The sequence below is a fragment of the Triplophysa rosa genome, linkage group LG14 (assembly GCF_024868665.1).
Source record: "Triplophysa rosa linkage group LG14, Trosa_1v2, whole genome shotgun sequence".
Classification (NCBI taxonomy): Eukaryota; Metazoa; Chordata; class Actinopteri; order Cypriniformes; family Nemacheilidae; genus Triplophysa; species Triplophysa rosa.
Genome location: NC_079903.1, coordinates 8,608,060 through 8,635,496, shown reverse-complemented (window position 1 = coordinate 8,635,496; position 27,437 = coordinate 8,608,060). Strand labels below are relative to the sequence as shown.

At 39.0% G+C, this 27,437-nt stretch overlaps 2 protein-coding genes across 2 annotated transcripts in view; both read right to left on the bottom strand.

Moving 5' to 3' along the window:
- Positions 1-3,636, bottom strand: part of prkd2 (protein kinase D2) — a 35,152-nt gene extending 31,516 nt beyond the window's left edge. Inside the window, exon 1 of the mRNA XM_057350371.1 lies at positions 2,187-3,636. Within this exon, the coding sequence (XP_057206354.1) occupies positions 2,187-2,513 (327 nt within the window). The 5' untranslated portion in view covers positions 2,514-3,636. The remainder of the gene's footprint in view (positions 1-2,186) is intronic.
- Positions 3,637-5,533: 1,897 nt separating this feature from the next.
- strn4 (striatin, calmodulin binding protein 4) lies at positions 5,534-27,298 on the bottom strand. The gene is made up of 18 exons (XM_057350372.1): positions 26,816-27,298; positions 19,762-19,865; positions 17,317-17,393; positions 17,104-17,182; positions 16,820-17,005; positions 16,421-16,598; positions 16,149-16,305; positions 15,245-15,346; positions 14,897-15,015; positions 13,942-14,117; positions 12,162-12,209; positions 11,864-11,985; positions 11,167-11,334; positions 10,952-11,092; positions 9,706-9,804; positions 9,054-9,140; positions 8,658-8,839; positions 5,534-8,102 (listed from the first exon to the last, which is right to left on the bottom strand). Exons 1-17 carry the CDS (start codon positions 27,092-27,094, stop codon positions 8,670-8,672), a joined length of 2,292 nt encoding a protein of 763 aa, XP_057206355.1. The 5' UTR covers positions 27,095-27,298; the 3' UTR covers positions 5,534-8,102; positions 8,658-8,669.
- Positions 27,299-27,437: the final 139 nt, after the last annotated feature.

Sequence of the window (27,437 nt, the reverse complement as noted above, 5' to 3'; positions counted from 1 at the left end):
GACATGCACTTTGACCCACACCCTGTGTTAATGTTATGGAGACAGTGTGACAAATAAGTTAATGATTCAGACAGATTTAACCATAGAGATATGCTAAAAATCTGCCAGTACACCTTTTCACAAAGCATTTTTTTTTATTAAAAGGACCCTAATAAAAAATGAATAACCACAGTTTTCTGTTGACAGAGGAAGTTTGGGTGGGTCATAGTGAAGGGATCGTGCTCAACCGCTTTTTTGAACAGGTGCAAATTGTGTCTTTCTGCTCGAACTTCTGAAAAGAATGTAAAAACAGGCGACAGGAATGTGTGTTTTGTAAACGTGCAAAGATACTGCATTGTATGTAAACCTGCAATGAGAACACAAACTTCTGGAGGAAGCCCCAGGGAGCAGTTCAGAGGCAGAGGACACACCATAGCTTCCCACTTTGGGAGGAAACAGTCTCCATTTCCTTCTCTTTATCTTACTGACAATAGCTTGCTTACGTGCTGGACCAGCAGGGAAAACAGGCAGGCAGAAGAACAACAACAGGGACAACCGAATCAATAGGGACTGTCCTTGCCTTTTACTCTTAACCCGGTCCTATAAAGTTTCGCTTCAACTCTACTCTAAAGACTTACATCAGGGTTTGTTCAATTATGGTTGGAGCTAAACTCAGGATGGAACAAAAAAGGCCCACCATAGCTTATTTTATGCATCATATAGACTACAGTCTCTTTATGAGTTAAAGGAAAAGAAAACCGGTCCTTAAAGAATACAAAATGAGTCTTAGTGGGAGGATAAACATGCTGCCACATTACCTTCCAAGTGAATGGAAAACAGTGTGTGTGGAACAGAAGAAGCCGTTTGAATAAACAGAGAGGGAACACTGTGACTCACTCTGCCTGAAGCCAAGGAGAGATGAGGGAAAGAGAGACAGAAGGTAGCACGAGCCAAAATCCAAACTGACAAAGGTCCCAACCCAGAGGGCACAACAAAGGACTTGTTGTGATGAACCAATTTGTAGGTCAAAGGAAAAAGTGCAGTCACTTATAATCAGTTATACCCATTAAAGATCCAAATCACATTTTTTCCTATACAGAACAGCAACAGAGCAGTGTTTAAACACAGAGCCTGTACAAATAGACAGGAGGGGACCAGCAAGATCCAGAGAAAGTTCTGGAACGTGCAGTACCTTCAAATGTACCTTTCATAAGGAAATGTGAACCAAGTCAGAGCTCTGTTCTAATGGGGATTAGTACAAAACATAATTACTGGTGTTGTGATATTCTGCCAACGCTTCCTGAAAAAACAAACTTTCCCAAAAACTGCTTTTAGCCTTGTCCTGGCCACTGCCCAGAGCATGGAAATCTCATAATCGAATCATTTTGCAGTTGGATTGGCTGATAAAATCTTAGTCGTTCTGAACTAATGCAGATTTGAGGTACAGATGGTTACAATGGGTGGCCTGTTTTTTTTCCAGTGTAAGTGGAAATGGATTCTGGTTTTGTGTTGGACTACAGCATAAAGTGTTTTTGATTTTCCACTATGGTATAAAGTGTTTCCTAGCAATGCCATTTGCAGTTTAATGGACTTTGTTTTGGACTCATATTTACATACTTTTTCCTGAAAGTGCTTTATTCTCTGGAAATTGAACCCAAACCTTGGTATCATGAGCAAAGTAATGCCAAATTTCTTTAAACCATTCCACGTTTTCCAAGAACTCGAATAGCGGTTTCTTCATTAGGGGCAATGTTCAGAAAACAGTGTGTTGACTAGATTTCTACAAGCCAAACTGCTGACTTTGGGCTACAAGTAGTCATGTTACATCACTGCATTCTGTATACACTACATAGCTGTGTTTAATGTGTGTGTGTGTTTGTGTTACATATGAAATTTGTGTCATACACTGAGTGTTATACACTAGAAAAAAGGGGCACTACTGTAAAGAAAATCCCTTTAACTTCTGTCAAATTATTAAATGTAAAATTAACAGCTTGTGTGGCTGGATCCTTGTCTGAGTGGCTTCGTTTTAACAGATCCAAAAGTTAATTCTGTATTTTGTTTCAGACTATTCTAAACCAACACCCTGCAAACTCAATACAGAAACTATAAATGAGACAGCGAATATGTTCCTTCCAAACTTCCGTTTGCGCTGTGCAAAGCTGCTAGTGCAAGCCTCAAAGCAGAATCCATCAAGTGGCACTTACCTTCTGATCCACGATCGAGCATGCAATTTGTTTGATGTAAGCCAGGTCTGCAGACTGGGGAAGAAGTACAGATTCTCTGGTCAGCCCGATCTGTATGATGAAGGAGACACCGGCTGGTGCCGGAGGGATAGACAGCAAAGCAGAAGCCCCGCCGGGCCCCGGGGCCACCCCTGAGTCCACTGGAGGGAATCCTGGGGTTTGGGATGCAGGGACAGAGAACGGGGTACCTTGTTGCATTACCACCGACCCAGGAGGAGACGGGCCGCCTGTGGGGAAGAATACTTGGGAAATGGGTCCCGGTGACATGAAGGGACTGACGTTGGCCATGCTGAAGAGTAACCGAGTCAAAGACAGGTAAGACTGGGCGGTGTGAGGCAACAACACACCAGCACACGCTCACTCATCAATAGAGGCTGTCTGTGTTGTGTAGCCCGTGTCCCTTAGAGCTTAAAAAACAGATCCCTTTCCAGGAAGTGGATCTTCTTTCTTGTCTTGTCTGTCACGGAAAGCTCTGTGGTGTTTTCATTCCAGACGAGGAGCAGGTGAGAAAAGCGGATAAGTGAAGTTTAGCCTTCAAACTGAGATCGGCCCGAGCGGCCCCCACCTCCACCTCGACCTCCTCCTCCTGCTTCCTGTTCTCACTCGACTCCAAAGCTGCTCTGAAGAGGAAAACGTCCAAACTTTAAGGAAACACCAAGGAGAAAAAGTGAGTAAAATAAAGAAGCAAGCTTCAAGAGTGTCCGTTCAAGATGGCTTCCAAGTTTAGGAAATAAACAGGAGCCGGAGAGAGCTCCTGGTTAAGCTTGCTTTGCAAGTCAGGCTGTGTTTCAGTTTCTTGTCAGGTCGAGCTGTGCCTGCAGTGTCTCAGAGAGAAAACTACCATGGACACTCCCTCTCCCCCTGTCTCCACCTCCCTATCGTCAGAACCTCCCAGAGCTCAGAAGGAAGTGGTGTGATTGACAGTTCTCTCGACCTATCAGCAAGAGAGATGGCTGTAAAGAGGAGCTATGAGATCATCCCTGTGCCCTGCAGTCTCCTCCCAGTCCCACATACCCCTTCCTCCCTCAAGTTTTATGTGTCTTTGTGCAACAGTTTGCCTTGTTTACACCCCCACCCTGGAACAACTTTGTCGCCCTGGAGGCTCCACATTCGCACTCCTTTTCCAGTCTCTTTCCCTCCCTCTTGATTCCCAATCTGCAATTCTGTCCCACATGAGAACAACATACCAGACCTGCGGTGTGTGAACACGCCTATATATTCAGCCCACATGCTCAAAGTCAGTTTAACATTTAAAAAGAGGGAGTATTGCATTGTTGGCCCTTGAATGGATGAAGGGAGTGTCCGCTTACAAACAGCAGAGATGAATCTTGCATTTAACAACACTAAACTAAACAAATCACTAAATTAAATGGGTTTTCTAAACAGAGGGATAGTCATTTTGTCTGTTTGAGCGGCATCTTTTGAAAACTTACAATTCTTTACAGTATGCTGTTAGCTTGAGGAACAAATATTATGAAGAGTTTACAAAGGTTATATCATAATTTCATATTAATTCTCTTTCCTTAAATGTCTAACTACATTAGTCAAACAGCTCATAGTTTTATATATATTTTTTCCTTTATGACATTTAAAATTAATGGGCTGGATTTTTGCTTTTCATACCTCTATATACATGTTTTTGAGATACTGGTCAGTTTTCTAAACACAGGCATCATTAACATGTATATAGTTAGTTGACAAATATACCGTACTGCAGTGTTCTGAAGTGTGACAGCAAAAATGTGGAAAACAAACTGTTAAAAATAATATATTTTTATATGATTAATATTTATATTTATAATATAAAATAGCATATTTAAAAATACACTGTACGGAGTACACTTAAAGGGATAGTTCACCCAATAATGAACATTCTTTAATCATTTATTCACCCTCTTGTCATTTTAACCTGTATGACTTTCTTCTCCAGAACACAAAAGAAGATAATTTGAAGAATGTTGGTATTCAAACAACATTGACTCCATTGTATGCACAGAAAACTACTGAGACATTCCTCAAACTATTTTCTTTTGTGTTCCACAGAAAAAAAGGCTCATACAGGTTTTAAACAAAATGGGGGTGAATAAACGATAGCATTTTTATTTTTGGTTGAATTATCCCAAAACAATAAATCTGGGTTTCCCTTGCCTTCTGTAGGATCACACCACCTAGATTTGTTGCCAAATGTGATGCCCAGCCCAACACTGGAAAATTACTGACTTTGCATCTTATTTAAATATGTTATAAAGATTTATTAATAAATGTTGTATGCGTGTATTGTTCTGCTTTGAGTGTAAACTTAAGTTTAGCTTTGGGAAGAATTTAAGGAGGTTTGGCAAAATCAAAGTCAAAGAGTCAAGGAGAGTAGCTAAAAATATTACCAAACAAGGGATATATAACAAATACAAAATACTCCCAAAATATTACTAGATGAAAATGTGTTTTATTTTCTGCGAGCTTTTAGTTGTTCTATGCATTTTTTACACTCAAATAGTTTATAATAAATAAGTCTGCCTTTTTTACTAAATAATTTTATCCAATAAATGCCTCAATGTTTTAGTTGATTTTGCACCTCACACCTCATACTCTGATGGCTTAAAGAGTACATAACATGAGATCATGAAAAATACAATTCATGCAGTGTGTAATGTTGCCGTGTTTGAAAGTAAGCAGTCTGCCAAGTGGTAAATCCGAAGGTGAATGAATAACAAAGTTATTGGCTTGGAAAAAAGGGAGTCGACTCTGAATCATGCAAACGTGTCGTCCCTAGTCTGATTCGCGAACCGCCGTGCATTTACGTCACTGCATATAGTCCCCGCCTACGTTTTGCTAGGACTGCCCGCGAAAACGTCACTCTTCTCCCCCAAACACTGTAGCTCGCGGTAGACCAATCACAGCAGACTAGACCATCTGACCAATCACGTCAGACTAGGCTAGCGGAAAGGAGGGGATTAGACAGATGAATTGCGGAACGAATCATTTGAGAGTCAGTCAAGAATTAAGGTAAGAATAACTGCCTATTATTACGAAATAATAGTGTTTTTACACCTATGTACATAAACTTGTTGTTGGACATTCCATAAACCAAAGTAGGACTTTAAAAATCCCTAGTTATGTACACTTTAAAGAAACCTGCAGTAAAGGCAAATACTTTACTAATATTTCCCAGGGGACATCACTTTTGGCCAATACTGTATATATTAGATGCCAAATGTGCCGATCATTTGGTCTGTTAGTTTAACGTTCCACATACACATACTCTTTCTCATATAGCCACAGTAGCAGGATTCACGCCAGAATAGAATATCTGTACAAAACCATTTTTATTTAGTTGTTTTGGGATTTTTTATGACATACAACACAAGACCTGCAAAGTAAACAAAAAAAGAAAGAAAACAAAAGTCAACAGAAATAATGAAAAGATGTAATTCGATAGGAGCTAGAAAGCAGTTTAAAAATATGTATAATAAAACAAAATAAATAAAAGGCTGGTCTTTCATCCCTTGTAGTTAAGAGGATATTGTTTGAATACAGCTTAATATATGATGTACAAAATATCACACAGTGATAAATTGCTATTAAAAAATAAAAACACGTAACAAAAAGTCCTTTTACCTTGGCTGTGGACTGAAAGTTTTTTTATAAACTCATACGATTTTCATTTTTTTAGGCTTTGTCACAATCACAAGCAAGTCTTAAGCCTATAGCAGAAAAGGTACTACTGTCTTCTTACACCTTATTACTAGTAATCATAACCATCATAATATGTCTAGTAAAGAAAAGCAAATAAGTGATCAAATTTGAAACTTGCAATTTGCATTGGCAGCTTGTCAAACATATGAACATTATCGGTTTCTTTCGTTCTTTTTACACAGATTTACGTCCTCTCTCGGTAAGGAATGTGTTCTGTCTGAATTTCAAGACTCTCGTTGCATCGAGGTCTGAAGAAACAGGAGTACAGAAGAGATGGCTGAACTCATCGAAACGCACATGGGATCTGCATTCTTTGGAAGAGAACGTAACAATGGTGTAGCGTAGCATAAATCAACCGTTAGTAGCTTTGAGAAAAGAGGTAAGCAGCAAAGGAGTATGGGATTCGGTTGCATGTGAATCCACCCAAGGGACACAAAAAACATCCCCATGTCAATTTTTCGTAGACCGGCTACCTTTCAAAACCAAGCCAGTTTCTTGTGCTGAAAACACCCAAGTGGTAAGCGCTGGATAGATGGAGTGGATGTAGATGGAGGACTGAGTGGACTTTATGGCCCTTGACCCATCAGTGTTTCCATCACTTCTGACCTGCCTTCCAGCTATCCATCTACGACCACGGAAAACCAGTAAAAGCTCAAAATAAACCTAGCAAAACGGAAACCGGCTAACGTGTTTGAGACCTTTGATCCCCAGAATTGAGGGAACCGAAGATCAGATTTACCTCCTTTAATCGCTTTCCATCTCACCTGCTTACAGCCACACAGACTTCTTTGAAATATCTCACAGACTTTGCATCGTTATCTCTTGGTTAGCAAAAGGAACCCATTTGAGCTTTGCTTTAAATCTTTTTTCCCATAATACCCTCTTATCTCACCTATCAAATTCATGTCCCTCGGGTTTTGGTGTTGTGCCTTGATTCCTCGGTTACTTAACGGACAGCAGGCTTTACTTATTTTCTTATCACTCACAGTCTATCTGAGCTTCTCTCTGGCAGCACTCCCAGAATACTGACAGACAAGCTTCTCACCACGGACACCTCTCAAAGGATCACATGTTGTTCACTTCTCAGCGAAACAGGAAGATCACAGATGTCCAAAATCTTTGCAGATACAGGATGCTAATTTTACAATGCAGCTGTATTGACAAACTGAAATTTGTAGCTGGTCTCAATTTTTTAATTGTCGGCCATCTTAGATCCTCTGGTGTGCATCTGACTTTACCGCCAAAAACACCCTGACGAAAAATGCAAAAAGCCACTTGAGCACACCAGGACAAATTCAGAATTTCCCAACACTCCAGTTTTGAAATGCCAAGATTGATACGTTACGAACAAGTCCCTGATTCTGAGGAAATCTTAGCACCGTGATTGTAAGACAGTGCGCTCTGTACAGCACGTTCTGCTTATATACAGAAACTCCTGCGCATCCAACCACAGATCCTCTTGGACACCAAACTTTATAAATATACAACTCGACGGTCACTTGAATGTTACACATAACGCCAGCGGAACGGATATGAACGATGAAGAGCGATTCGGAAACGTCACAAATGCTTATGTTTGGTTTTGAAATGAAAGTGATTATGAAAGCTGAAATGCTAAGGCTCTTAGCAGTGACGCTAAAGGTAAAGCTGTGCAGCTAAAATGCAACAACAAAAAACTGGGGTCTTTCGAATGAGATGCATCTATCGCGTTACCAGGCAACAGTTACGAGAGGACGTTAATTCACAGATTAGCGCTAATGTAATTTACATTGAGCAGTTGCGCAGGCTTGGGTAGTGTCTTGTTTACCGAGAGCCTTCGAATCCTTGACCTAAACCAAGCATGAAATTAAAATCCAGGGTGTGTGCGTGTCCATCTGTCAACAGAATGGACATCCCCGTCTACACACTGTGCAGATAGAGACAGAAATTCAATTTAGTAGTGTCGACTAAATCCGAAATCAGGAGCAGCAAGACCATTAGTATTAAAAGCGGTAAAATTCGTATCACAACATGTGAGGCATCGATAAAAAGATGGTGGGTTATTGAGTTCTGTGCCTTTCACAAAGGCAGTGATGTGTAGTACGTTGTTCCCCTCAGAGTTAGTGTGAGAGTGTTTGTGTGAGCGTGTGCGGCGTTGAGATATTCGGTGTTCACTCGTTTGGCCCAGTAGTGAGGGTGTTTTCCCTGAGAAAATAGAAAACACAGATAAGTTAGAGCTGTTAGTGATTTCACTTTTTGAACTAAATAGCAACAGAGAATATCACCTGGCTAGTCTTAAAGTGACAGTTCACCCAAAAATGAAAATTCTGTCATCATTTACTCACCCTCGAGTTGTTCCAAATCTGCATACATTTCTTTGTTTGGTTGAACACAGAGAAAGATATTTGGAAGAATGTCAGTCACCAAACAGTTCTAGGCCACCACTGACTACCATAGTAGGAAAAATGACAATAGTAGTCAAAAGCGCCCCAGAACTGTTTGCTTGCCTACATTCTTCAAAATATCTTATTTTGTATTCAACAGAACAAAGACATTTATAAAGTAACTTTTCCTACTATGGTAGTCAATGAGGTCCAAGAACTGTTTGGTTACAAGCATTCTTCCAAATATCTTTCGACTGTGTTCATCAGAACAAAGAAATTCATCCAGATCTGGAACAACTCGAGAGTGAGTAAATGAAAACAGAACTTTCACTTTTGGGTGAACTGTTCCTTTAACGTCACTTTCAAGCGCATTTACCGGTTAAAAAAATCAAACAAAGATCTTGGCGAGCGCGTCGGCGCCGGCGCTCGCGATGAAGGGTTGAGAGGGATGGAAGGCCACGTCGTGGATGGCCTCGTCATGTTTCTTCCTGTGCGCCGTGATCTCCTGCACGCACGTGCGATTGTCCAGCATCCACAAGCGCACCGAGCAGTCGTGACCTTACAGAGAAACAAAAACAAATTAAATTGCAGAAACGGAAAAATAATGATTTCGGGTGTTTGGGGCCTCAGGGGGCTTGTTGTTTTTTTCTGTGACATCACACACTTGAGATCACGTGTGTGTGTGTGTGTGTGTGTGTGTGTGTGTGTGTGTGTGTGTGTGTGTGTGTGTGTGTGTGTGTGTGTGTGTGTGTGTGTGTGTGTATTTACTTACTGCCGGAGATGAGGTAAGTGCCTTTAGGGTCTGTGGTGAGACTGGTTACAGCGTCCAGGTGAGCTACCATGGAATGAATCACTTTCCCTGTGGACACATGAAGAGAGAGAGAGAGAGAGAGAGAGAGAGAGAGAGAGAGAGAGAGAGAGAACATTGTAGACGTGTGATACTTTACAGGCAAAACATTTCAGTCCATATAAGATTGCAATTTATTATTTTGCCAACTGCATACATTAAATGAAATCTAAAGTCTTTAGCAAGTCATTCAGTTGCTGACAGACACCCACAAAATAAACAGAAACTTCCAGATATGCATCCAAGTAAAAACTTTTTAGAGGTGTAATATCTTTACCAAGATCAAGAATATCTCTATAAATACCAAGAACGTTCTTCAGTTTTCATGTCAGGTGCTCTGGTTTTATAAACAAGTGAGTAAAGTTTGCTGTGTGTGACGGGCTCAATTCGGTCTTTTTTCTAATGGTGGTTCTTTTGTAAGCATTTCGACGGATTCATTGTAACTGCACGGTGGGGGAGTCAAATGGCTTTGCCGGTGTATTTATAGTTTCCACAGCGCACAGCAGGAAAATAAACGGTGTTATTACCGGTCTCGGATATCCTTCAAAATTGCTGCAAGCTACCGACACACACACACCTGTCTTGTTGTCCAGGAAGCGGATGGTACGGTTCTCGTGGGCTGTTATGGAAATGGGTTGAGAGGGATGGCTGACCACACAGTTTATCAGCTCGCTGCCTGTAGGAAAATGTTTTTAATTTGCATAATAAACATGTAATAACTTTAATGTTTTTACTTACTATGGATCTATAACAAATGTCATTATGGTCATTGCATTAAACTGCAATAAAATAATGCAACAATTACTGGCAAGATTATAAAAAGGTTGCATGACCTTCAACATTGGCTTTTTGATTAACATTATCCAATAGAATAATTTGGTCATGTTGATCGGTCATCGGCCAATAAGTTATTTTAGTTAAGATTACAATTATTTCATTCATTTTTATGAAATGTAAGACAAACATTGTTTTTCTTTTGGATATCATGTCAATGAGTCATGCAAAATAAGACGAGCAAAATGTGTTAAAAATGTTGTTTACATAAACATTTTTAATAATCTTATAAATGCAACAGTTCTTTAATATTTTAGCACTCCCTGTGACACTATACTAAAATGTCAATTTGATGTCATTTGACTTACATTAATTTACTTAAAGATAGCTACATAAAAGTAACCTGCAATTTTATCTTTCAATAAATTTGCAATAAATAATTTGAATTTCTTACGAAGCATTTTTGTATTGTTTTCTAGTACAAATATCTAAAAATTCTTAAATCAAGATAAGACAGTCAAGGAAAGTCAAGATATTTACCTAAATATTTTGTCTTGCTTATTTTTCTTACCTCAATGGCAGATTTTTTTTAAGACTCAATTCTTATTCATTTTATTTCATAAAACAAGACTAAATATCTTAGGTCACCTTCTCAAGTAAATGCATCTCAACTTAAAATGATTTAAAAGTACAAATATAGATTTATTTAATTCAAAAATCTGTATTTTTGCATCTCTCTCGCAATCTCTGTTTGAAACATTACAGGTTATTTTATTTAGTTATCTTCAAGTAAATGAATGTAAATCAACTGACATCAACTTGACATTTTCCAAGAAATCGTACCTGACCATTCAACTTATACAGGTAATCATTTTATAAATCATTTTTATAAGCTTATCGTTGGGATTTGCCCTAAGGTAATGAGACATTTTTTAACACATTTTTTATAAACGAGCTAATTTTTAACCAAAAAAGGTTACGCATTATAGGCTCAAGTAATTTACTTAAAATATATCTGGACACAAATTTCTCTATGAACCAGTGCTTACCATCTTTAGTCTGGGTCTCCAGGACCATAATGCTTTGCTCTGTGTTGAGGTCATAAAGCAGAGTCTCGCCCCTATCAAAGGACACAACGACCTGAGACGGGTCCGAGTTGACAAAGGCAACCGAGGTGGGAGTGCCATGTTCTGAGAACAGAGAATGAAAAATGTACAAAACAAAACACTAAACCAATCCAAAACACACATATTCTCTTTCTCACCTTTTTCTTTATTGAAGACAGACACACACGGTGAGGAACTGTGGGGGTCCCATAAACGAACAGTGCCATCTGCTGAGCACGATGCCAGACGCTTCAGGCTGGGAGAATATGCCAAACCCCACACTGCATCTTCATGTCCTGACAACACGCTGCTCTCTACACCTGGATCTGGACAAACATGGAGGCACTTGCATTAAATTCACTTGCGTCCTCTAGTGGATTGTAATAAGAAATGCAGATGTCCAACATTGTGATTGACCTCAGGAATCTGCAGATGTAAATGCATAACAGCATGAAACTTCTCAAATCTAAATCTAAAAATATAGCTGCAAGCAGAAATTATTGGGGTCCAATCAGGTTTGAAAAATGGGCAACAGGACCTCAACTGGACAATATTAAAGAACAGATCATGTGGACAATGTGGATTAGGTTGCTAACATACGAATATAATTATTTGTTATTTGCTTTAGCAACACCATCAATATGATCTAACTGTATTTAAAGGTGAAGCACAGCCAAAGTTGGACAGATGGCACCTTTACGTGTCACATTCAGTCAGCAATCGCACGTACAGCTGAAATCATAATGTGAGGAACGTGTGAAGTGAACTGAAGTCCTGCTGTGTGCGTGTATGCAAGTGTTACCACGCTGTAAAAAACGCGTAGCAACTCTCAAGTGCAGCCTGTGGTAGACTCACCGTAGTTGTCATAAGGATCCACATTAAGGTCTGGAATCTTCCAGCCACGCACAGCCCCGTCCAGACCTCCGCTGTAGCACGACTCCCCTTCTTCTCCCATGGCCAGAGAAAGAACAGCACCACTAAATCACACACAAACAAACCCTTAACAAAACAAGCACTATTGTAGCATATCGGGGGTATCGTAATGATTGGATTTATACTATGGTGCTGAATCATTACCATATATTCATATACAATACAATTTACAATTTAAGGTGTCCATCTAAGATATATGCTTGTTTATAAACGCACTCACCTGTGTGCCCTGAATGTATAAATGGGCTCAACGTCCAGCGCTGCAGTTCTAATAGAACAGAAACAAGATGTTAGCACACTAACATCGTTGATATTTCTAAGCACTCTTCTGGAGAACAAAATTTCAGCTGAGGACAAAATGAAGAGCCCATTCCAAATTTTCATTTATTCAGCATTTCTAAATGTCTTGTTGCCATTCAAGTCCAGTGTCTGTTGAATTTCAAAATCAAACCTCAGGAGTGACAAAGTCATCCAACAGCAATGTGAAAGACAAAGAAGAAAAAAAAAAAGAGTCAAATCACTAACCCTCTCTCTCTCTTTCTCTCAACAGGTATTGTTCTGGCTTTTGTGGAAACTAGCAACTTGGTATTAGCACTTATAGTATTATTGCCCCTGTACGACATATCGCTTTATTGCTTCCTGAACTCTCTGTAAGTAGCTTTGGATAAGCGTCTGCTAAATGAATAAATGTAAAGGTAAGACATGAAAACTGTGATAAAAATCGAGGTTATCACATAAACAAATAATTTTAATCTTTTACTAAATACATGTACAAATATGACTGTTGTATTGCTTAAAAGGGAATCTGAACTTGTTTTCTTTGCAGTATTTGAGGTCCAGAGCATCTTTTCTGTTATTTTATCCAGTTTTCATTTTCTGCAAATAAATGCAAATAGAAACAATATTTTTACTTGAAATTTGGGAGAAATATTGTTAGTAGTTCACAGAATAAAACAAATATTTTTAGGGCTGGGAAAGTTAACACGTTATTATCGCGTTAACGCATTTATTAATTAACGCCAACAATTATTGTATCGTGTTAGTATTATTTTATTTCCAAAGTCTGTTGCTCACTGGCTCTGAAACGTACAGACAAACCATGGGTCACAGAAGGGGTGGGATGTTGATCGGTACTGGCTGGGGAATGGCATCACCAAGCGTCTTAAACTGAGTTCTCTTTCACAAATTCTTACTCTGAATCAGAAAGATAACGTAAAAATTCCCATATTAGCAAGGGTCCATGTAAAAGTAGTCCGTTTTATGAACGTTAACAACAGGAAAACAAAACGGACACATCACAGTATATTAGATCCGTATATCTGTATAGAGCGCTCTTAAAGGGGCAGCAGCGTAATAAAGATCTCTGTTTATAATGTTCACCAACAACAAAGGACGGGTCCAAAACACTCACTCATGTTAAAGGAATTGTGTTTTCCTTATATGAATTGTTAAGATAAAGAAAAAGGAGCATACAATCGTTTAATTGTTTAAAGATGTGCTTTGAATACACTTTAAATACAGTACACTTTGCGTTGAAAGAGAGTATAAGCAATAAAATCAATACTCATTATAACTAGTTTTTCTATATCAAACTAGACAGAACGTTAATGCCCTGGCAGTGGCAGATAGCTTTGGTTTAATATTTAATATGATTACATTAATGTTTAAGTTGAGATTTACAAGAAATATTTTAAGTTAAAATAGTTAACGCTACTATAAAAGAAATACTGTTGTAGAACAGCACATTGTGTTTAAAGTGTTTGCAAACCAAACCTTATTGCACTTTTGTTCATATAGCAGTACCTTTAAAATAAAAGTGCACAATACACTACTTTTTAATTCGTTATTGAATTTTACGCTTAACAATGCGATTAATCAAAGAAAAGTCATGCAATTAATGCGATTGTAATCGTTGCCCAGCACTAATTATTTTTTCTTCCACAGCTGTATATTGACATAAAATGAGATAAAGGATGAAGGGTTAAGGATGTGGATCGTACTTTTTGGAGTGCATTGCCTTGTTGAGGTTCCACAGTTTGAGCGTTCCATCCTCTGAGGCGGTCAGCAGGACGGCCTGGCTGGGGTGAAAGGTCAGCGCTCGGATGGCATCGAAGTGGCTTCGCAGTGTAAAGCGGGGATTCCATGTTTTCTTGAACTCTTCTCGACTGTCCTGCAACTTTAAAGACAATACAAAATATTCCAACACTGCACAAAACTGTTTTGTTTATAATATACTGACTATTTGGCTACTCTTTCAATTTTTTATTTCACATAATAATTAAGTCTTAAAAGATGTTAGTTTAGTATTTCAATTTGATTCTAAATGTTCTGTTGGTTGTATTTCTTCTATCGTGTGTGTAGTGGTAAAAAACAAAAACATGAAGTCCGTCTGAAATAGCGTTTTTCACATTTTATAAAATGGTCTATAGGCTGTATATATTATGATGCATATAGCTGAAAGGGATACTTCACCCAAAAATGAACATTATGTCATCATTTACTCACCTTCGAGTTGTTCCAAATCTGTATAAAGTTCTTTGTTTTGATGAACACAGAGAAAGATATTTGGAAGAATGCTTATAACCAGACAGATTTTTCCCCCCATTGACTCCCATAGTAGGAAAAAAACAATGGTAGTCAAAAGTGCCCCAGAACTGTTTGCTGTCATACATTCTTCAAAATGTCTTCTTTTGTGTTCAACAGAAATTTTTCCTACTATTGGAGTCAATGGGGGCAAGATCTGTTTGGTTATAAGCATTCTTCCAAATATCTTTCTCTGTGTTCATCAGAACAAAGCAATTTATACAGATTTGGAACAACTTGAAGGTGAGAAAATCATGACAGAATTTTCATTATTGGGTAAAGTATCACTTGAAGTATGGTCATATGTGTTTAATGCTAAAGCAAAATCCAACTCCCAACAGTTGGGAGGGAACGATAACTTAAAACACTAACGTCAATAGTGAGGTCATTGTCATTGGCAACAGTGAGGTCAGCCAGCTCTCCAAGGTTCATATCCCCTCCTCCTACCGCATCCAGAATAAATACGTCAGAGGAGAACCCCAGAGCGCCCCCTAGTGTACAGATAAACATACATAAATCACTCCAACATACCACACTGCAAAAGAGTGAGCTACATCTATTATTATGAAGTATTAAACATAAAAGCAGAGCTTAAGACGAAGCGTAATTCACACCAAAAATCAGCTTCAAAAATCAGTTAAGCTCCAAGTGATATTTTATGATCCAAGAAGCCAGACCGGGATACAGCTGTGCATTGAGACAGAGGACGACTGATCTCACCCTCACTGGAGCGCGCCTGACCCGGGATAGAGGGAGGTGGAGTGGGTTTTGGGGGGAAATCCGACATAATGCCTTGCAACTTGTTTCGGCGGTTCTCTGAACCTACGGAGAGGAAGTGAGAGGAGTAAACAAAATAGCAGACCACAAAAAAAGCGAAATCTACTGCTGTCGCTGGTCATTAATCCTTGGTCTGATTATATGAAGGGGGAAGCAGACAAACCTACAGTGACGTTTGAAGCAAACAGTGCACCATCAACAGATATTATCAACAGGAAGTTCAAAACAAAAGCAAATTAAAGGAAAACAATGAGTGGTCACAGCATGACGATAAAGGGAAGCCCTCACATCAAAAACAATGTGAGAGATACAAACTGTATAGTGATGCAGTTACTAACCAAATTACCAATAGACATTTTTTATTAAAACAAACAGATTTCAACCTTTTTCTTTTATTTTTGATACTTCTCAAATGGATTTTGTAATCTGAGATGTTAAAATATGAACTCCAGACTATATTTATGAGACGTACGAAACTACGTAACAACAATTTTATTGGGCGTAAAAAGAATATTTTAATATAAAACGTTGTGGAAGAATTTAATTTTCATTACAACAATTTAAATTAATTTAATACAACAGCAAGTCAAAATAATTTTATTTTGCTATAAAATAAAATTAAGTAAGTTACAAAATAAAAGTTTCATCGATTTACATCTTACTAAGAAAACTTCAATAATACCATGTATTTTTATATATTTTTTCTTAATGAAATCTCTATACTTCGGTTTCTACAACCTATATGTATGTAAAGCTGCTTTGCAATGCAAAATTGTGAATCAATTATAAACACAGAATTTTAAACAAAAGTACTTAAAACACTTTTTGGCCTAAACATCCTATGTACCTAATTCACGGCCGTCTCCAGAGATGCGAGCCTCCCCCGCGCCCTCCCCTTCCTCTCCGGAGCCCAAGAAATCAAACTCGCCCAGGGCATCCTCAGAGTCATCTTCATCGTCCTCATCCTCAGGGTCAAGATCTGTGGTCATCGGCTCTCCGCCCATCTACAAGCATACAGAAAACACATAAACGTCATGAGGATTTATCGCAGGAGTTGTGTTATTTACTACCAAACAGGATCTGTGCATATGGGTCTTATCAGTAAACAAACACACTGACCTTGCCCCTGGACTTCTTGTTTTTCCGTGGCCCGTCGATGCAGTCTGTGGTCATGCCCTGGAAGTCTTCCTCTTCATCACTGTCATCCTCATCGTCGTCCTCACAGCCACGAAGAAAGGGAATTTTATCCAGAACAGAGCCGCCCATCCGATCTTTAGAACTCTCTTTACCAGCACGCCTGAAAAAGATCCAGACAGAGGATGAGATAAGACAGAAATTTTCCCTAATCTCTCAACCCCAGTTGGATTTTCAGTACAGATTCTGCCTCTCATTTAAGCACTAGACAGGTTCCCAAATATTTGACCTCGCCCCTCACTTGCTTCAGGTTGAAAACAAACCCATCAAAATCTATTCTAACAATAAAATGTCCACCATTCCACCAGGGTTTGTTTCTCTAACCGTTTGATCTGTTCTTCTATCTGCCGCACCAGCAGCGATTCTCCCCCACTGCGAGGTTCTGCTTCTGCGGGTTGTTCACTGGGAGGTGGTCCGTTAGCCTCTGGGCTGTTGCGACCCAGAAGGGAACGAACACGTTTGGAGCGCATGTCCAATATGGTGTCAGAGTATCCCACCTCTTCCAGGTATCTGCTCAAGCGCAAAAATACAACACACGGGGTCACCAAAACATTGTAATGAATACATTTGTGTATCGAGAAGTATTGAGAAAAGCAAAGTACACTGACTTGCGCAGTAGCTGGCGCCCTTCCTTCCAAGGCATCTGATTGGTTGGCTCGGAGTCTGAATCTGCAGGCCCATTGGGTACTGTGGAAGAGATAAGATGATGTCACTCAATAGTTTTAATAAATCTGGGCGTGACGTTTATATGTTTTGATAGTTACAGATGAGATTTGATGGGATGTATATAATGTTTTTAATGTGTTATTGTAGATTGTTACTTGGTTCAGCCTCTGTCTCTGGTTTCTTCTCTCCAGGACTCTGGTCAGTGCCGCTTTTCAGCTTCTGATGTTTGGCCCTGTCATAAACATGAGAAACATCAAAATACATACATTGTTTGACATCATAGCATGTATTATGATCTCAGAGTTTTGTAAAAATAGCATAATTTAATTTAATTTAATTTTGTGTTTTTATTTGATTTGTTTGCATTTGCGTCACTACTATGTTGTTTAAAAATAAATGCAAACATACTTTTTTGTAATAAAGTCATATTTGCTTTATTCATCATTCATTCTGTTATTATATCCGAAAAGTACCGTGGCCGAGGAGTGCAAAACACAACAACAAGTTGCAAAACTAAAAACAAATCTAAAATAAAAATTAAAAATCCAAAATCAAAATGACAAATCTGAAAACGCAATATCAAATCTAAAAACAGAATAGCAAATCGTAAAACACAACAACAATTCGGGAAACAAAATAAGTCAGAAACCACATCGACAAGTCAAAAAACAAAACGACAAGTCAGTCAAACCGGAAAAGGTAGGTATTTTGTTGCAATGGGATTGATTAGATGAAACTCCTGTCAATCAAAATATCCAGGACGCTCGATGTTATTATGAGAAAGGACGTGCATATTTATTGATTAACGTTCAAAGGCCACATTTTGCTAATAAAGTTGAAACGGGCTCATCTTGCGTTAGTAGTAGATGCGTGTCTGTTTCACACTGCATGCATGAGCAGAGTCTTTGCGTGGCGTGAACCCTGAGCAGCACGCATAGTGCAGCTTCAAGGCGACTGCCTGTATACCACCTGTGTATTCCCCTCACAAGATACATACAATATAAGCATATACCATGATATGTACTCTAATCTGTGTCCCTGTGGGTTACGGTGAGAAAATGACTGACGGGATCGTTTGTGATCGCTTGCAAATATAAACATAAGCCTATACGCGCGCGTGCGGTGTATGCGATGCGGTGCTGCGCGTCTCGGCCGATGTGTGAAGCCAAGCTGGAAAGCAATAACTTCGCTATGGTTTTGTTTGTACAGATGGGCGTTTTCACACGTTTATATTTGTAAGCAAAACAAACGATCGCGTCAGTCACTCTCTCACCATAACCAACATGGACACAGATTAAAGTACATATCATGTTATATGCTTATATTGTATGTATCTTGCGAGGGTAAAACGATCACGGATCGTTGTACGTATGACGTAGTATTTCTGTGCTCGATACACTCCCCCAGCGTTCCTATAGGTTTCAGACATTTTTTTCGAAAAGGAAATTCTGTTTCGTAACAATTTTCTTAGTCCTTTATTTGGACAATTCTCCCGGAACCAGGGAGAGTGGGAGAAAGAGCACGCCCATCAATGTGCTCCTTCGTTAGCGAAGTTCAGCTGTGTTTGTTTGTTCACTGCATTTCGGTGGTGAATGTTATATAAACAGTGGATATAACGCTGGATTTGCAGATCGTTTGAAACTGATAGATGGAGCGGTCGTGAAACTGAGTCATATGTCTGTGCTTTGTTGGCAATCGGTGCGTCTGCACATAAGGTACACCACATGAACTTATTGTGAATCAACAGTTATGCAAGGATAATGCGATGATGTACTGCATGGCTAGTCAACTGGCGGCCCGTCAATCATCTTTACCTGGCCCGCATTAACATTTCAAATAATTGGAGAGACTTTAAGAATGATGTGCTTTAAGAAATGCGCATCCTGAGACGCCACTCATTTTAAAGTCCAAAACACTGCTACATTCAATACGAAAGTAATTTCATTAATTCAATATCTTCATAAATATCTTCTTGAAAAAAAAAACAATCAATACCACCCACATCTTGGAAGTACTGGGGGTGAGTAAATTAACAGCAAATTCGTTTTTGGGTAAACTAACGTATTATGGAATATAAAATACAATTAAAAAGACAATATCCCTTTTAATTAAGTATCATGAAAAGGTATATACTGGATGCAATATTTGTGTGCATGTTTTAATATATGACCTGTAAGTGACAGCAACGAAAACAGTATAAAAGGAACAAAATAGAATAAATAACAGAAATACAAAATAACAGAAGAAATTATGATATGATAAAAAACTGGCCTGCATCCTATTTATACTTTTATACTATTAGGACCCCTGATGTATTGTGTGCTCGTGCTGTAGTCCCGCCCCCCGCAAGCACCTGTTTTCGGAAGTAAACGTACAGCTGTATATGTCTTTTATAAATGTGATGTAACTAAGACTCTATACTACTCTAAAGGTACTACTGCATGTGTTACATCCGCTTTAAGAGAATTCAGAATAAATTAGAAACCAAGGAAATTACAAAAATGTGCTTAAGGGTACCATCTGGGTAGCATCTTCTCTTAAAACCATCCATTTCAGATTTTGCTGCATGTTTAAGTGTGTGTGTGTGTCCGTGTCCTCACCTCTCCTGCTTAAGTGCATACTCCAACATCTTGATCCGCCGCACCAGATCCTGCTTCATGTTCTCTTGACCTTTCCTCTCACCCTGTAGAAACGCCACCTGTGCCTGATACAGAGACAGCACAGGAAGACACAGACAAAGTACAGATTAAAACAACATTCTGAGGGCAAATGAAAGGTTGTCTCTTAAATCTGTGTGATTCTGCCACAGATGATGAGATTCTGAGGGCAAGAGTTAACTAAAGGCCTGTCATTCCACAAGCTTAATTTTAGTCCGTGCCTGACCGATGTTTGACCAAATCATGAATTTCAAATATGCTGGAATGACTATAAAGAGTAAAAAATGCACAAACTGTTCATTTTCCAGTCATTTGTGGTTTGACAGAGAAAGAAAACGGGCCACTAGCGCCCCACAGAGGCCAATGAGGAACCCACATCAGTCAGATCTTATTTGTTCAACAGAACTTCCTAGCATTGACTCACTCTCCTTGTTTTCTATTTCAACAACCTTTACACAGTACTGCGGGAGTACATCTGCACAGTGATGGTATCAGGTGGTAATGCCATGCTATTCAGATACCACAATACAAAACATATGACATTCAGATAAGACTCTAAGATAACACTACTGTGAGTAATACTATAGTGCATGTCGCAAAAAAGAAAAAAAAGAAAATACGAAGTACAATCAGCAACTTACTGTTGTGTACACTATTGAAGCATTTGCCGAAGTTTATACCACAACTTTTCAACACAGAAAAACTGTTCAGGTAAAGAAGAACCTCAAAATGATTGGTGTTGGTCAGCACACACAATCATGTTCTTTATTTCACTTCTGTTCTGTCAAGTACAGAAATCACACCCAACACAACAGAAATGTAGAAGCTTCTGACTCGATACAAAATTTAACAACAACAGTGAAAATGCTTCAATTTAGCATTTTTTCTAGTTTCATAGTAACATTCATTTCAATAACACGTTACATTAGCCGTATACCAATTTGTCTCCACAAGCGTGTGCAAAACCATGCTATACCAACAAATCGCTGCTGTCCTTCTGAAACCTTGTATCTCCATATTTTAAGATACAGTGTTTTTTCCATTTCTTGAAAACAGCCAATTTGGACATCCAAGGTTACAAAAGGACAGCGACGATATTTACAATTTGTTTACTGTAGTATTTGGTTGGTTTCAAATCCTACATCAGTACCAAATACTAAATCAAAACAAAATGCATTACCATTCTATTTGGTCATTTATAGACCCTTATGTAGGCCGTGTCAAACCACAGACCGCATTTTTTTTATAATCTCTCTGTGTCTCCAAAGGCTGACTTGCAGGAAAAGTAAAGCATGTCAAGTTGGCACAGGACTTCATGGAGACTGGCTCAAGTGCGGTTGCCATGGCGTAGGCAGGAAACCTGTTATGACAGGTCTTTGGAACACTTTGATGACATTTTCACAAAGGAAAGTAATTGCCTATCTTTTCGTCCTTTGAAGTCTGTAGATGCATCGCACAAAGGCTGTAAATCTGCCATTAGGAAATTAGGAAATGTTAGGATTGTTTAGGAAATGGTACATTCAGATAGAATATTTTCTAATTATAAAAAGAGAAGATAAAATGCTTTGTTACATTACTACATTGCTACATACTCTCTCCCTCAACATCAGCACCCCTTTGAGACACTCCAATAAGTAGAGCAGAGGAGTTTTTGGGACAAGTATTTTGAATAGAGAAGTTCATGGGGCATATACTCTTAAAAAAGTCTTTATAGATCATTTCTAGTCTATTTTAGTGAACCTGATGAAAAAATATAATTCATAGTTCTTGCATTGAGAAAGTATTTTCATGACAATTAACTCAATTAGCTCCAGTAAAAATTCTTAGTGTTTCAGTAATACTAATAATAATTGTTAATATTATATTGCGTGTTTTACTCTAGACTTATGCTTATTTGGGGTATGTAATTTATTTTTTTAACTTGTCATTTAAACTAATATTTAAGTTTAATTTTGTTTTTTAAGAATACACAGATGCATTTAAAAGCACCAACAGGATGAAATGATGTATCATATATATATACAGTATAGAAATATTGACATTGAGGGAGTTGACAGTTGCATTGTCTGACTAATGCCTCTCTAGTAAAAAGCATCTAACTTACCTTGACGCAATAGTCTTGATAATGAACAACTGCTTTATAAGCATTTTTGAGTAAAGAAAGCCAATTGTAAGATCCAGTCTAGGATGCAAATTGGTCAACTTGGTGCTAAAACACACTATAAAGTATAGGCTATGACCAAAACACCTGTTCATTACTGTATTAGTGCACAGCTCCCAGAGAACTGAAAAATCTGACTTAGTTCGCATATTAGGGAATACATTTTCCAGCCTAAGGAATTCAGTACATTTGCTAATGCATAATGTTTTATCAAATCAAAATATGAATTTTATGTATGACTGCGGCTGTGCATAAAGCAACTTTGAGCCATGATTATATCCACAGTAAAGCACTACTGCCTCTTATTTCTTGATAAAAACATCTTGTTCAGGTTACAAACAACTTCTACCACACAGGCTGAGGCTAGCTAACTGTGTTCCTCTAAAAAAAAAAAAGCAACAGAACTTCAGAAGATTTCACACCTGAACAATCGTATCCAGTCACATAAAAAGATAATACCCCATAGAGGTCAACCGATTCATCGTTTTTGCCGATTAATCGGCACCAATAACAATAATTTGAAATATCGGCAATAATCCCCACCTATAGTCTTTCCTGGTTGCGCTTGATCCAGACGCAGCAGGGAAAGCTCTACTGTGATACGCAGGTGGAGAGTTCCGAGTATAGTGTAAAACAGCGACCTCTAGAGGTGGAAATAAAACTGACAGCCTGTTTGGTTTGGAGACGCGAGACACGGAGCGGAATACATCAGATGGAGGTTTAAAAGTTTCACAATGACAAGGTAGAGCCAGTTGCAGTTAGCAGATGTTAAAAAGTAATTAATTTCTTGACTATATGCTGCATTTAATGGGGAACAGCAGTATTTTTGCTGACAGGGCTGAGAGCGCGCTAACCATTAGTAGCCTATTAACGTTAGCTTAAGAAGTTATTACATGTTGACAAAAATACATGCAGAAATGTTTACATTTTATTATTGTAACTATGGATAGGCATTTGTCAGTATTGTGTGTGTGTGCGTGTGTGTGACATTTTTTGGTCCCCATGAGGAAACAAGCTTATAAATCATACAGAACAGGGGTGGATTTAGTGATTTGGGGGCCCTAGGCAAATCCATGTATGGGGGCCCCAACTATGCACCATTTTACTTTACTGCAACCCTTAGTTTTCTTCCTCCTCAAAGCACACAACTTTTCACCCCCAGTCAAAGTGACAGGGGAAAACTAAGCTTAATAAACAACACAGATACTGACTAATTAAAAAATATATAATAATGAATTCCCAAATGAAAAACATGGGATAAGTAACTTAACAAAACACTTATATTAAAGTTCTAAAAAAAATTGATGAAATGAAAACTAAGAAGTTATATAAAGCATTAAATTTATTAAATCAAACAGAAAAGTTGAAAAATTTAATATAAGCCTTTTTTATGAGATTTTTTCGCCCATAAGTAACCAGTCTAACTAAATGAGCAAAGCTCATTCACACCCTACGTTCTCTTGTAGTTCACTGAGCTTTGAACGATTCACTGATCTCTTACATTCTGTGTAAACGAATTGGTTCAAAGGAGTCATTTGTTTGCAAGTCGTTCTGATCGCAATGTGCGTTCATACTGGCGAACTCGCTGTGTACAGAATAAAGCTGATTCAACGAGCCAACTTCACAGCTAAAAACATTATAATGATGTACAGCAAGTTAATTTAGGAAATCTTTTCAAGAAATTCAAGAAAATGTAAATTGAACGTAAAACTCCTGAACAGCCGTGAAACACAGCTAATACAGCTCCTAATATAGCTCTTTTACTGAACTCTTCAGCGTCTCACTGCTGGTAACGAAACAGCGCCTCCATTGTTTCGTAACTGCAGTTACAAATGACAATCTGTTTAATAATGCAGGCAGTGTTTTTTGTCAAGACACTCGACATATTTTTAGACGAGAGTCTAAGGCGGCACGAAATTTGATTGAGGTGGACGCCTCCAATTTCTTTATGCAGGAAAAACCCTGATCTGGGATTACTATATACAAAGTGTGCCCTCTCTCCGTGTTTTTTCTGGTTTACGACCTGCATTTAAATGTGACCAAATTTCTGTACTAGTGCGTACAGTATGAATCGTTAGCACTGTACTGACGTTATTATATTATGTCTTTTTGTGCCCATCGGTCTTAGCAGCGGAGTCAAACAACCTTTCTACCTTTGAACTGGCCCTCTCTCTCCCTCTTTGTTTGACAGATGTTTTGGTCGTCAGTCATTATAACTGTGTTGTCGGTGTTCATGGAGAAATACTCACCGGCACATTATCATTGCTCGTGGCTGGGAGAGTGCTGTGTCTGGTGGGAGAGAGATGCGCTACTGCTGTAGGAGCAGCGGTGGAGTTTGTGTGGGGAAAAAGCAGAGACTTTGGCAACAATCTTTTGTAAATCGTCTTTTTTCCTCTCCGCTGGTGTAGCTGCGTTCTTTGTTGTTTTATTTCCCTGCGACTTTTACTTAGTTTTGCAGCTAATGTACCACACAATGACACTCTCGCTGTGGGCAGTTCTACTAATTCCGCCGCTGCGTTAACTTTCTCTAGCTGGTGTTGAACTCGTCTCGCGCATATACGGTGCTAATGGAATGGTCCACTCTAATCTATAATGGGGGGGACTGCCTTCGTACAGATGTAATAACGTAAAACGTTAACAGGGATATCCCGACTATTTTGATGATTACTTGGGGCTCTACGTGGCTGCTGACATGGCTTATTGGTTAAGTCCACCCCTTCCTTTTGGGGGCCCCTGGTAGCTCAGGGCCCCAGGCGATTGCCTACCTTTGCCTAATGGTAAGTCCGCCCCTGATACAGAATTAACTTTTTTGAAAATCTAAAAGAGCAGACAGTTGTGTGTGATTGTTGGGGGTAGGGTTAGGGGTAGGGAATATGATATACAGTTTGTACAGTATAAAAACCATTGCGTCTATGGAATGTCCCCATAAAACATGGAAACCCAACATGTGTGTGTGTGTGTGTGAGATCCGCCTCCGAAATAGAAAACAGATGACAGAGACAGCAGGAACGGCTAATGTTAATGACATTCCTTTTAATGTAAACAAACACGCATGTGAACACGACAGTATATATTGTAAAATATTACAATGGATCCGTCATTCTGCTAGTTTGGAGCCAAGAATGTTTTAAATAATTACAATTTTAGAAATTACCTATTTATAATTTTGTTTAAATCATACACTGGAGTTTAATATTTATTAACGTAGTTAATATTTATATGTTTTATTTAAAAGTACAATACAGTTTAGTGGTTCAAGCAACGTGTTTAATGATGTAATACACTTCATTGCTAATTTTGTGTTTTTTTATTTGAAATAAACCATTAAAAAAACTATCGGTAATTAATCGTTATTGGTAGGTACTGACCACCTTACTTATCGTTATCGGCAAAATCCAATATCGGTCGACCTCTAATACCCCACAGTAGGGAAAAGAGTGAAAGAGGCAAGACACTGTCCCTACAACTGACCCGCACCGTCCTTTTTATAGGCCGAGACAAGAAACGGTTTAATCTATGCGTGTGCCGCAAGGAAAACATAGCAGTTGGTCCCTGAAGCATGTGCACGTTTCCACAAGCATGTCCAGAAGAGACCTGGCAGAAGAACAGACACAAGTCTTCCATGAGAGCCACAGGGCCGTTCCTTTTATAGAACACGATGGCAACTCCTTATGTAATTCACAGGCACTGTTTGAATGGGGTCACTTATTTGGAAAGCTTTTCCCAGGCCAAGATGTGCTGCTAACTGGGGCAGTGGAGTCCAGACTCAAAAAGACAGTTTAAGCAAGTTTATTGGGGCAAATCCCTAATCCTGGCTTGAAACCATTTTGCTCCCGTCTCTAATATGTTCTTGACAAGCTTTCTTAATTAATTGCATGTTTTTCTAGGCTTTAAAAATGTCAGTTTAAAAAAATGATGAGCACAATTTGGCTGAAATTCTACATTCTGCATGAGCCCAAAATTATTTTGCCATTTTATGCACACCTAAATAAAAATAAAGGGCTTCAAAACCTAAATAGCACTGTATGTTGCAATGCCTTAAATGTACGTAGTTGTTATTTCTTGTCATACATCTCCCTTCCTAGTCCATACACCTCGAAATATGGCACAGACATACAAATTGCGTCCCTTATAGCTTAAATAAAAGTAAAAATAAAACATGTGGCAGATTATGTAATCCTTAAATACCAATGCTTTACACTGGCATTGAATTACGTCATGACTTTGATAGAGGCGACCGGATTTACAAACGCAGTAGTGACGTCACGTGACGTCACATTCTCAAATTATAGAAGGTTTATTTTAATTTTAAATGTTAAAATTGCTTTTAAATATATGTTTAGAACATTATCAAACTCTCTTTGTTCTTCATCTGTCTGCTTTTTTTTACGATTCTACTATCCAGCGATAGTTTACATTGCCAGTGATACAAGACCCAAAAATCACTATAAGCGAATAAATGTACAGACAATCAAATAAATATATGTAAATGTATATTTTGGTGTGTAATACAATTGCAGTCGTTGCTGATGTGTACCTCTTTTTCCACCACTCCTATTACAGCCAACTGCAAACACTGTTTGCTCATGGTGTGTGCATGGACACTCAACAAAAGGACACACTATTTCAGACTGTTATGAGTGTTACTGTCTCCACAAACAACAACATCTAATGAATACCTCACCCAATGTAACCCAAAACACTATATATTAAACAACAAAAGCATGTGATCGAGAGATCGTGGCTTATCGTACGTCTCATCTTTAAACGTGCTCTTCCTCCAGGAATCCGCTTGGAAGAGACCAAAACAAGAGCTATTAAAGAAAGCAAGTTTACCCTCAGCTCGTCTCTTTCGGCCTCCCAGCGATATTTCTCGGCCTGGAAGCGGCCCCATTCAAACTGGATAAAATGTAAGATCCCGGGTAGCGAGAGGCCCGCGTCCCCGTCCTGCGGATCTCGAGGCAGGGAGGATCCGGCCATCGCCCCGGTTGCAGCTGCTGCGTTGGGAGCGGGACCGAGCACAGCCTTCGGCCCGTTCGGATTGCGCCCCGCTCCGCTTCCTGCGGGGCTTTGATTCGTTCCATCCGCCACCCCGCCGGACCTTTCCGCCTCCATCAGAGCGTTCGAGCTGCCGGAGCCAGGAGGTGGAAAAAACAGCGAGAATCTGAAAAAATAACCACCCCGTTACTTGCACTCACCACAGAAGCCCTTTCCCGTTTGCCTTCTCGGTACAGAGATAAGCGACTACTCTCCCTCACACACACAGAGGGGTGCCAAATAATGATCCCGTCCGATGGCTCCAATCGCTAATACCTCGTAACTGGTCCCAACAGTACACAAATGTTTTTCCACAAGGGGGCGCAGCGCGGCTCAGATCAATACATTATCTGTTGAACTATCATAACTCAAGGTGGGTTTTGTCACATAAAAAAAAACATTTGCATTATAAACTATACGC

What these genes read in the sequence shown, in the direction of transcription:
- strn4 (XM_057350372.1), bottom strand. Translation starts at nt 27,094, where the DNA reads ATGGAGGCGGAAAGGTCCGGCGGGGTGGCGGATGGAACGAATCAAAGC. An exon ending in ATAGAAGAACAGATCAAACG is followed by an intron (nt 16,599 to 16,819) that starts GTTAGAGAAACA and finishes GATCTTTTTCAG; the next exon opens with GCGTGCTGGTAAAGAGAGTT. An exon ending in TATACATTCAGGGCACACAG is followed by an intron (nt 11,986 to 12,161) that starts GTGAGTGCGTTT and finishes TGTGTGATTTAG; the next exon opens with TGGTGCTGTTCTTTCTCTGG.